General features: G+C 47.1%; 2 protein-coding genes and 1 pseudogene across 2 annotated transcripts; 1 reads left to right on the forward strand and 2 right to left on the reverse strand.

Annotated features, from left to right (window-relative positions):
* Positions 1–708: 708 nt before the first annotated feature.
* Positions 709–2,330, reverse strand: LOC136485389 (uncharacterized). The gene is made up of 2 exons (XM_066482284.1): positions 2,283–2,330; positions 709–2,203 (listed from the first exon to the last, which is right to left on the reverse strand). The coding sequence occupies exon 2, from the start codon at positions 2,201–2,203 to the stop codon at positions 851–853; it is 1,353 nt and encodes a 450-aa protein (XP_066338381.1). The 5' UTR covers positions 2,283–2,330; the 3' UTR covers positions 709–850.
* Positions 2,331–2,743: 413 nt separating this feature from the next.
* LOC136490050 (formin-like protein 5) lies at positions 2,744–5,159 on the reverse strand (annotated as a pseudogene).
* Positions 5,160–5,244: 85 nt separating this feature from the next.
* On the forward strand, positions 5,245–6,192 carry LOC136490179 (uncharacterized). The gene has a single exon (XM_066486658.1). It carries the CDS (start codon positions 5,269–5,271, stop codon positions 6,007–6,009), a length of 741 nt encoding a protein of 246 aa, XP_066342755.1. The 5' UTR covers positions 5,245–5,268; the 3' UTR covers positions 6,010–6,192.
* The last annotated feature ends 5,208 nt before the right edge of the window (positions 6,193–11,400 follow it).

Here is an 11,400-nt window from a genome sequence, read left to right on the forward strand (position 1 = left end):
AGAAAAGCATTTAATTGCTGCAGTTTGTTGGGATCATATGCACTCTATAATCGTGTAGCCATTTCTATTCGGCAACAACCATCAGTTAAATAGCAACAAACATTCAGGCCGGCAGCACCTACCATCACTGAGACGGTGAACAAAAAAGACACAGATTCAATCGGATGCACATACAAGCACCAGGTGACAAACCATCAGTTCGACAAGAGAGATAACTGCACCCCAGGTACTCTGAACAAGCATTCTGTTAATAGAATGACAAGCATCATGAGAACACAACCATCAGCTACTCTGAACTCAGTACCAAGTGACCAAATCAAATAAATCGGCTGATATCAAAATGATCATATATCCTATTAAACCATAGATATGCTGAAGATAGTCATAGATAACATACGACGAGTAGCAAGACTTCAGCATTCGCATAAAGCAGTTCGGCATGCACTGGAACTAAAGATAGTAAACTAAGATAGAAACAAAATTCAGATAGCCTTCAAGCATGCACTAGAACTAAAGATAGTAATAAACTTAGATAGATAGAAAAAAATTAGATAGCCTTCAGCCTTGCAAACGACCTCTCACTAGTTCTTCTCACAAGACAGATAACCTTGGGTACCGCATGATCAGATAGCCTTCAGTAGTGCAGGATCAGATAGCCGTCAGCCGTCAGCCTTCAGCCTTGAATTCATCCTGCAAAAACAAAAAAAAACAGTTCAGCATGAGCTCTCAGAAGAATTCAGTAGTGCAGGATCAGATCACAAATATCACATATAAAATACAAATGAAGTGCAGTTAAATTCTTAAGGTTAGATAACTAACTACAATAGATAACCAATAATGCAAAAGATAGTCACAAAGTACCAGAAGTATGTGCATGACCAACAAACTTATTCCAAATATGTTCTACCAAATCATCCTTAAGTCGGCGATGAGCCGATCGATCTCGAATAGTAGTATCTTTTTCTAAAGCTCTCTCTAACGGAACATCCTGATCCGGAGAGAATTCCGGTTCTTGAACGGTTGATGAACAAGGAGGCACATTTAGATCTAGATTTTCTTCAATAATGGCTGGTTCCTTCTCATCTTCAACTATCATATTGTGAAGTATGATGCAAGCTAGCACGACATCACGGAGTACAGCACGGTCATATAGACGAGCTGGTCGTTTCAAGATGCAAAATCGACGCTGCAATACACCAAAGGCTCTCTCGATATCCTTTCTTGCCCCTTCTTGTTCTTCTGCATACTTCTTCTCCTTCTCAGTGATAGGGAGTCGTATTGACTTAACAAAGACTGCCCATTCAGGGTATATTCCATCAGCAAGAAAATACCCAATGTTGTGTTGATTCCCATTTACCATGTACTGAACTCTAGGAGCTTGTCCTTTTAGCTCATTGATAAATACAGTAGACTGATTCAAAACATTAATATCATTGTTAGAACCCGCTACTCCAAAGAACGCATGCCAAATCAAAAGATCATGTGATGCCACAGCTTCAAGAATCAACGTCGGCACTTTCTGATCACCCCGAGTGAACTGACCCTTCCATGCATTTGGGCATCTTTCCCATTGCCAATGCATGCAGTCAATGCTGCCAAACATTCCAGGAAAACCTCGTTTCTCACCAAGTTTGAGTAGACGTTCAGTATCTTCCATAGTAGGGCGCCTCAGATATCTCTCACCAAATACTTCTCTAACACCTTTGACAAATTTCTTCAACGCCTCCATTGCTGTAGTCTCTCCTATCTTCAAGTACTCATCTAGTTCATCTGCACAACTACCAGTAGCCAATTGGCGAATAGCTGCAGTACACTTCTGTAGTGGACTGAGCCCTTGCCGATTAACAGCATCGACCCTCTGAGTAAAATAATCAGACCATTGGCCCAAGGCATCAACGATGCGTTGAAAAAGTGGCCTAGACATACGAAATCTTCGACGAAAAATATTGTAAGGGTAAAGAGGATTTTCTGAGAAATAATCATTCACTAGTTTTTGATGTGCTTCCTCTCGTGGCCTCTTGATGTGCTTCCTCGGATTGAATCGATGGTCAGAAGCCTGTTTTTGAAGACCTTCGATGGTGGACTGTATGACAACCGTGGCTTCATTGAGAACATCATCTATGATCTGACCCTCAGCAAGGAACTCATCCAACGAGTTCAGAGGATTTTGACTTCCATCAAGGTTGTCATTTTCCTTAGACATCTTTGCATAAGACAAAAAAAAGTGAATAAAAGAGATGAGGAAAAGAGACGTCGCAGAAAGTTCAAAGATGACAAGTTACCTCAAAGCTGTGCACTAGAATCTATAGAACTTGATGCCAAAAGAAGAGAAAGAGAGAAGGCCTTCGTGTGAGAAAAAGAGAGAAGGCCTTCGTGTCTATATATAGGTTCATATGCGTCCACTAGATGTGAAACTGCCATGCGTGCACTAGATGTGAAACTGCCTAGCAAGTGCAGCATTCACACGTACATAGGGCTGCATTCACACATATATAGTGCTGCATTGCCACTAGATGTGAAACTGCCATGCGTGCACTAGATATTAAACTGCCTAGCAAGTGCAGCATTCACAAGTACATAGGGCTGCATTCACACATATATAGTGCTGCATTGCCACTAGATGTTTAATAAATATAGTACAGCATTCAAAATTCACTAGATATTTAATAAATATAGTTCAGCATTCACAGAACTGCCATAACTAAGGTATTTCAGTTCAGAACTAACCTTGGCCTTTTCATCGTCAGTCCGCAAATAACTTTTCCTCAAGCTTACCTAATGCCTTGTCTCGGCTAGCCTTTTGAACTTCAGACATGTGACTTGTATCTTGATTGAGCAGGGAATTATAAACCTGAAACATCTTTGCTTGCTTTTCCTCCTTTGCTGCCTTCAAATTTGTGTTTGATATCTGAATTTGTGCTTCCGTAACCTTTTCACACTCCACCTTCCGATCTTGCTGCACCTTGATAATTTTCTCAATAGTGTCCCCAAGGATGACAATTCCTTCCATAACATTATCCTTCTTGCGCTTTCCACTGCGCTCAGCCTTCGCTGCTTCTCTACCAATGGGACGTGACTGTTCTTCTGGAACATCAACTGTGTTAGTCTTGTCTTTCTCTTTTTCCTCAAACTGTGCACACCATTTGGGCTCCTCTTTCAATATCTTCCACCAATGCACCAACGAAAAACGCTTTCCAAACCTGTTTTCATATATCTTCTATGCCTCTTCCTCTAGCATGTCATCGGAGTATCCGCTTGTATGCATTTGAGTTATCTTAGTCCAAGCGTCATTGAAATCAGTGATCGATGACTTCAGGCGTGACCAGTGAACCTTCAGTTGGTTTAGTTCCCTTCTACGCTTCCCACTCCCTTTCCTGTTAAACTCCTCAGTGATTTCCTTCCAAAATGTATCATATTTCTGGTCATTACCCCTAATTGGGTCCTTCGAAACATTCAACCAAGCACTGGCCTACAAAATACGAAATAAAAAGTATGAAAAAATGAAGCACTGGCCCACTACAGTCAGGTTGCAGACAGAAAAATAAAAAACATTGGCCTACAAAAACAAAAATAAAAAAACTGATCAGTGATTACCAGTCTCGTTTCCTCGTCATGAGTCCAATATCTTTTCTTTACTGCCCTGTTTGCCTCACTATTCTCCCCTTCCTCAATGTCAATATTCACCGTCTCCTTTGCTGAAGTGCCTCGTTTCACAGTTTGGGATGTTACTGTTCCATGGGCACTTGGTGGTGCTGGTGGAGATATTGGGTTGAAGCTCATGGTCTGGCCAACAAAATGAAAATTTTCTCCTTGCATGTGTGGGTGCGGCGGATACTGTGGTCGTTGAAGGAAATTCGTAAAACCAACTGGTGGATAAACCGACCTGACATTTCCAAAAACAAGTTAAGTCCTCCTCAAAGCAGTAAGACGTATTGCACATAAAGAGAAAGTACATGCTTTACTATTATATAACGCTATATATAGCATGTAGTTCCTGTCTAGTAAGGAATTGATGCCCAAAATAGTGATTACACTGTCAGACTGTATGTTCTGTACAGAAAATTTCAGTCACTTTCATATGCATGTGTGTGCTATTGTAGGTACCTACTTGAATATAAAAATTCAGTCACTTTCAAAGATGTCTGAGAGATTCAGTTTAACTCTAAACTAAGTCCTGAACATTTGAATCCAAATAAATCAGATCTACACATGCTCTGAGTTGCAGTAACAAAAGATAACATAGTAGCATGAAGGCTCAGTAACATTTAACAGAGCACACAAACGATATATCATACAAATTGCAGATTAAATTGTAGAGATCAAACAAATCACAATCAGTTCAAACACTTGCAGACATCAAAATCAACTACTTCTAGGCATCAAAATCAACTAATTACAGGCATCAAAATCAACTAATTACAGGCATCAAAATCAACACATACCATAGATTTGGGGTTTGCTGGTTTCCTTGTTCATATGGAAAATTTGGGGGCATGGCACCCAATGCTACTCCTTGCGTTGGCCTCGGCGGCACTCCTACTCCTTGCGGTGGGGATGAAGACGACGCAGCAGGGGCTGGCGCAGGGGAAGAAGATGGAGGGGCCGGCGCAGGGGAAGAAGATGGAGGGGCCGGCGGCACAGAGGGGAAAGTAGGCGGCGGCGGAGGAGAAAATGAAGAAGCCGGAGAAGCCGGCGGAGTAGGAGAGAACGCCGTCTTCATTCCAAGACGGCTGCCTCCGCCCCCTTTCCCTCCTCTGCCTCGCCGCCCGGAGCTACGACTAGGATCCATGGCGCTGGATCTAGCGGCCAGGGCGGGATGGGGAAGGAGAACAAGGCGCGCACGGGAAGGAGATTGACGCGCAGGGAAGGAGGAAGAAGAAATCACGCGGGAGGCGAGAGGAATCGCGCGCGCGGCTGGGGAATCGGGCGGGAAGGATCGCATCTTCGCGCGTGGAGCACGGGATCGGTGATGAAACTCTTCCCCCCTCAGTGCGGGTGTCGTGCGATTACCGAGTGGTTGGAAACCGAGCTCGCGAGTGTCGTGGCCATGAAACGAAATTGGTCTCTCTCCTCCTCGTTTCATGCAAAAATTGCTCTGATGCTGATGTGTCACCCTAATTAATGTGCATGACACTCCCATGACCTCTCCATTGAGACTGGCCTAACGCGTTAAGTCGTCGCTCTATTGTTTACAAATTCAGAGCTGCAGGATACGAGTGGCAGGCAGGCGTAGATCAAACAAAACCAAGCAAGCCAAGCTAGGCAATCATGAGGATGTTCGAGTTCGAGGAGCTTCCAGCGGAGATCACCCGCGACGCGCACCTGGCGCACGCGCTGAAGCTGGTGACCACCGACGGCGCGCCGTTCCGGTGCGACGGGTGCAAGGAGCCCGGCAGCGGCCAGGGGCGGCGGTACAGGTGCGGCGAACACGGCTGCGACTTCGACCTCCACGTGGCCTGCGCCCTGGCGGCGCCCACTCTGAAGCACCACCCCCTGTTCGGCGACGGCGTCGAGTTCGAGCTCCTCGCAGAGGCGCCGCCGCCCGTCGACAAGACGTTCTGCAACGCCTGCGGGCTCCGGGCGCCCGGCCTCGTCTACCACTGCTTCGACAGGGACCTGGACCTCCACCCGACCTGCGCCGCGCTCAAGATGGAGATGAGCGCCTTCCTGGGCGGCCACCTGCAGGCCCAGCTCTGCTGGGACTGGGAGTCCGCCGAGCACCGCTGCGTCGCCTGCGACGGCGGCGGCAAGAAGCAGTTCTGGGCGTACCGCTGGGGCTACGGCGGCACGCACGCGTACCTGCACGTGGCGTGCATGAAGAGGATCGCTTTCCAGAGCTGGGAGCAAGCGTACCAGGCCAGCGTCGGCGGCGGCCTCGTTGAGGCCAGCGTGCCGACGATGACGGCCGTGCTGCAGAAGAAGCGCACCGACGAGTATACGGGCGGCGTTAAGATTATCGACACGGGCATCCGCGGCCAATACTTTTTCAGTTCAACTGGGGGTACTTAAATTGTTATTAGTGTAGTTTATTACACACAAAAATACTACTAGTACAAAAGTGCTGACGTGGCAGTGAATAAATATACTGCCGGCCTGTGAATCGAGCCAACGACTACCTGTTGTGTACCCGTAGACTGCCACGTCAGCTGTGCTTAATTTGCTAAGTCTTTTTAGGTATACAATATAAGTGTACCACCACTCCACCAGTTGCGTTTGTCCACGTCAGCTGTGCTTAATTTGCTATCTCAGTATGTTTGCTCGATGACTTCAATTTATTATATTGTCTTGAGCATTCTTCGTGTGCAATTATGTTGTTGCCTTTGTTATGCATCTGTTTCATTTGTGATATACTTCCTTTATTCTGAAATATAATGTATTTTAGGTGTCCAAAATTAAACTATCCTAAATTTATTTAATCGAAATTATAGAGCACTAGCTAATACAAAAAACATTTTTTTGACATCTCATAGGTTAGTCATGCCATAGTTTTTTTAAGCTGCTATTTGGTTTGTTGCCGTAACTTTGGTGTGCCACACTTTCTTAACACCATGTCTCACATGTCATAGAACCAAAAAAAATTTTGCCAAACTTTTCCACAAATTGTTAGAAATTTAGGCAATTTCAATATTAATTTAATCCAAAAAAAAACACTAAGAATAAGTTTGTTGCCTCATATATGTGCACGTGTGATCTAAATGACATGAACATGTAGATGATACTAATAATCATGATTTTAACCGCTTTAGATAAGAGATGCATTAGAACATACCCAGCGGCACCAGGGACGGTTGCGCTAGGCGACATAGCGCCTATTGAAGTAGTTGTCCCGCTCGATGCAGTGTAGAGAGGTTGCAGTGTCGATCTCTCGCCACAGCCACGAACGTCGGGAAGAAGATGAGGTTGTCAAATGATCGAGCAGTCGCTTAGTCGCTCCCCAAAAATCTGATGGTCGTCCTTCACCCGAGCAGGTGAACACAAAGACGACTCGGTTTCGGAGGCATGCTCTTCCTATTCCCGTGCTCGCAGGAACTGGGACAGGAAGGATTGGCCGCAGCGAAAGCAGTGGATGTGTTTGTGCGTGAGAGAGTAAGAGAGCTGAATGTTGAAGTAAGCCTCACATTTTATCTCGCAGCTAGGACCTGCCCGCGTGACGGAAGGGGACAACATGTGCTCGCGTCTGCGTCGTAATCCCCCGACGTGTCCCATCAGCCGGCCCCCGGTGCACCCTCTTCGCCGGCCCTCGCTGCGCCCCCTCCAGAAGGATGTAAGGCAGCAAAAGGCGAGAAGGAGAGACACAAGGCGAGGCAGCAGAAAGCGAGAAGGGAGATGCAACACCCGATCTACTTTTGAAACATCCAGGTACAACACTTGCAGCATACGTCTGAAGACAAATGAAACATTTAAAGCATGCGTCTAAAACACTTGAAAACAATTGCAACACATACGCAACATCCAGATAAAATGCTTGTAACATATGTGTAAAACATATGCAACATACAGATAATCACACTTGCAATATACGTGATACGTCTAAAAAATAAATAAAACATTGAGAACATATGTTTGCAACATACATGTACAACTATTGTAACATATGCAACATCTTGATATACTTTTGCAACATCCATACGAAACACTTGCAACATACATCTGAGACATATAAAACACTTGAAACATACGCTTTCAACACGCGCTTTTAGCGCAAGCGCAATGTCACCTTGATGCTTGGACGAACGGAGCTCGACACCGGCACGGAACTCGATGGTATGAAGTGCGTGGAGGTCGCCGGTGTAGAGCTTATCGCCGGCGCAAACCTCAGCAGTGGCCGCGACAGGTGGATGGAGCGCGGCCGCGACGGGAGGCACGAGTACGGGCAGGGGGAGGCACTGGCGAGCAGCGCGGGCAGAATTCGTCCTGCTACCGCGAGCGGGGACACACAACACAGAGCGGCGCGAGCGGCGCGAGCATGTGGATGAGGACAGCCACGTCCGGACGGGAAGTTACGGGACGGACAGCCGAGCCATATCATTATCGTAAATAAAATTTAATAAATTACAAGCATCTGAAATTCCTCGTCTTCCTGCTTAATGCTCGATCAAATAGTCCTATTTCGATTCTTCCTCTCTCTTAATTATCCTAATCTATTCGGTCAAGAAATCAATCCCAGCAGCATCCGTTGGTCAAACCCCCACACCATCTCACGTGCGCTGTAACGTGTCCTCTTATCTATTTTTTTCTTTTCTTTCTCATCCTTTATTTACTTGTCAGATCTCCATCTTATCCAACCGGAGTCCTCTGCGTCGTCGTTCCCGCCGCGGTAGGCGTAGTACGGCTGTTGTTGCGCTTGGAACTGGACGCCGCCGCCCGCGACAGGCTTTCTTGGTGCCGGCGGCGGTGTCTGGACGGCGTCGTCGTCGATGCCCATGAGACGAGCGATGACGTTCGGCTGGAGGTGGACGACGGGCCGCCGCATGTCGTCGTCCCTGTGGCTGTGGATCATCATCGACTCTTCCGTGGCGGCGCCGGTGTGAAGGAGACGATTGGTGCTGCTCCCTTTGGACGGCGGCTTATGGTGGTGGCGGCGGCGGCTCATCATGTGCACGCAATGCAATACGAACAGCAGAGGATTGCTGAAAGGGTGAACAAGATCGAGACTCGAGAGGCAGATAGGAAAGTTGCAGGATGGTGTTGTGCGGAGGAGGTTGATGTCGTCATGGCCTGGCCCTGGGGGAAGAAAAAAAAAAGAGAACACGCTCACCGTCGTCTGCGCGGGCGGCAGGAACCAGACGTACGTCGTCGCGTCGTCGACGCAGGACAGGATAAACGACCTCTGCAACCAGCTCTGCACCTAGTATTCTTGGAGCAGAGCTGCTTTCGACTGGATGCCTCTCATTCCCTATTCTTTGGCCTTGTTTAGATGCCATCCAAATTTCAAGTTTTTTCACTCTCTCTCCATCACATCAATTTTTAACCGCTTGCATAGAGTATTAAATGTACGTAAAAAAATAACTAATTACACAGTTTAGTTGAAAATCACGAGATGAATCTTTTGAGCCTAGTTGGTCCACGATTGGACAATATTTGCCAAATAAGACGAAAATGATACTATTCATCGGGTTCACTTTTTTTCACAATCTAAACGAGGCCTTTGTGTACATGAAGGAAGGAATAGATAGATCATAGATGCTCTATTTTTAGGGCCAGTTTGGTTGCCCAAATTTTTGGCAAAACGACACGGTAGTGTTTTCGTTGTTATTTGGCAATTAGTGTCCAATCATAGTCTAATTAGGCTTAAAAGATTCGTCTCGTGGATTTCGTGTAAACTGTGTAATTAATTTTATTTTTTATTTATATTTAATGCTTTATGCATGCGTTCAAAGATTCGATGTGACGGAAAATCTTGAAAAATTTAGTATTTTGGGAGGAAACTAAACATGGCCTTACTCACTGTACGTCAGAGGCAGAGTGAGATGATGAACAAACATAGTACAGTTCCAAAACAGACTGTTGAGATTATTTACTGCCGTTTCGATCTTTTTGTTAGAGCATCTACAGTCGCACGGAAGTAGTATAGCCACGTAATCCAACCAAGGCCGCGTTTAGTTGGTGGCCAAAGTTGGCGCCGGCCGGAGTTGCGTGGCACTGCAGTGCACTGTAGCATTTCGTTTATATTTGGTAATAATTATCTAATCGTTGACTAATTAGACTTAAAACGTTCATCTCGTAAAATACAACCAAATTGTGTAATTAGTTTTTGATTTCGTCAACATTTAGTATTCCATGCATGTACCACAAGTTTGATGTGACGAGAAATCTTCTTTTTACATAGTGCTAAAATTAGGATTTTGGGTGAACTAAACGTGGCCCAAGAGGATGAATCCGTTTATGGTAAAAAGCAATGTGGGTCCCACATGACATAAAAAAAACACGCACTGAAGTCCTCCCATCTCCTTTTCTGCCTCTTTCTAAAAAATACTCCTTTTTCTGCCGCCGCCTATCGCACAACCATCGCCGCCGTGACCGGGAGGCTGTCGCGCATCCCCGGCCGAGCGGAGATTCCCCGCGCCGCCGCCTCCAACGGCGCCACCTCGGCCACAGATCTCCGCGCCGCCCCAGCCCCGGCCTCGCCCATGGGCCATGGCTGCCACCGCCACATCCACGTCCATCACCACCTCGGCCACCGAGCTCCGTGGCACCACGGCCCCGCCCTCGGCCACCACCGGCACCTCCACGGCCTACTTCGTGGCCACCACACCAAGCCGGTGATCGGAGATCTGCCTCGTTGAGCCGCGCCCCGGAGGTCGGAGATCTGCCTCCGCCTTCAAATCTCCATTTTTTTTCTTATCTATTTTTTTCTTTTTTCTCTCTTTTTCTTTTCTTTCTCATCCTTTATTTACTTGTCAGATCTCCATCTTATCCAACCACATCGGTCCTTCCGACTTCATCCTCAGCCCAATCCACAACACACACGGTCGGCCAGAGATAGGGACGTCCCGCGAGGATTCTCGCCCGCGCCGACTCTGCCCCACTGCTCCCCACGCCGGCCTCTGCTCGCAGTCTCGCGCCGCCTCCCCACGCCAGCCTCTGCTTGCGGCCACGCGGGCCTCCAGCTCTCCTCGCGCCGGCCTCCGCTCGCGTCGCCTGTACCACTCCCTATGCCAGACTCCCTCGCGGATCTGAGGGCGGCCAGCGGCGCCGGCGCTGGGGAGGAGGACTTCCAGGCGGCGGTGGCTGAGGCGAGCCGCCGCGGCATGGTCACGCCCTCGCCGAGAAGCTGGCCGAGAGGGAGACCCACCAGGGCCAGCAATGGCGGCCACGCGAGCTCCGTCCGCAGCGGCGGTGGCGGCCGCGTGAGCTCCGTCCACGCCAGCGACGGCGTGGTCTGCGCCGGCCGCGCCGGTGGTCGGCCAAGTGGAGGAGCACTTCCTTTGATGGCTCAATTTATGGATGGGTTGTATTTGCTTTAAGGTGTGATTTCTAGTTGAATTAGGGTCTCTTCGGTACGGTTTACGTCGGCTTCGAATTTATTTATTTTGCGTAAATGGAGGTATGGTACCGTAAAGTTGTTTGGTAAGCCGGGGTTAAAATGAACTAAAAAACGAAAAAAGTCAGTTTTTTTTTTCTTTACCGGTGAAGCCGTTCTGGATGAGCGGTGCCAAAGGGAGCTTTAGCAAATATACCCGTACGTTACAACAGAACTTATACGTATTTGAATCATATTTTATACTACTGTTGTACGCAAGTTGTTCTAATTCATACAAGTATAGATCATAAATCGAGGTCAAATACGGAACATTTAAGATGTAGCGCCCTGTTTGCTTGGTCGTAAATGATCGTAAATTTCAGTCAGAACAGTATTTTTCTCTCACACCGAACCAACTAACAGTAATAATCTATAAT

This window comes from Miscanthus floridulus, chromosome 10 (assembly GCF_019320115.1).
Source record: "Miscanthus floridulus cultivar M001 chromosome 10, ASM1932011v1, whole genome shotgun sequence".
NCBI classification, from domain to species: domain Eukaryota; kingdom Viridiplantae; phylum Streptophyta; class Magnoliopsida; order Poales; family Poaceae; genus Miscanthus; species Miscanthus floridulus.

Bases quoted from the DNA above. Each gene is read 5' to 3' on its own strand.
- LOC136485389 (XM_066482284.1), bottom strand. From the start codon at position 2,203: ATGTCTAAGGAAAATGACAACCTTGATGGAAGTCAAAATCCTCTGAAC.
- LOC136490179 (XM_066486658.1), top strand. From the start codon at position 5,269: ATGAGGATGTTCGAGTTCGAGGAGCTTCCAGCGGAGATCACCCGCGAC.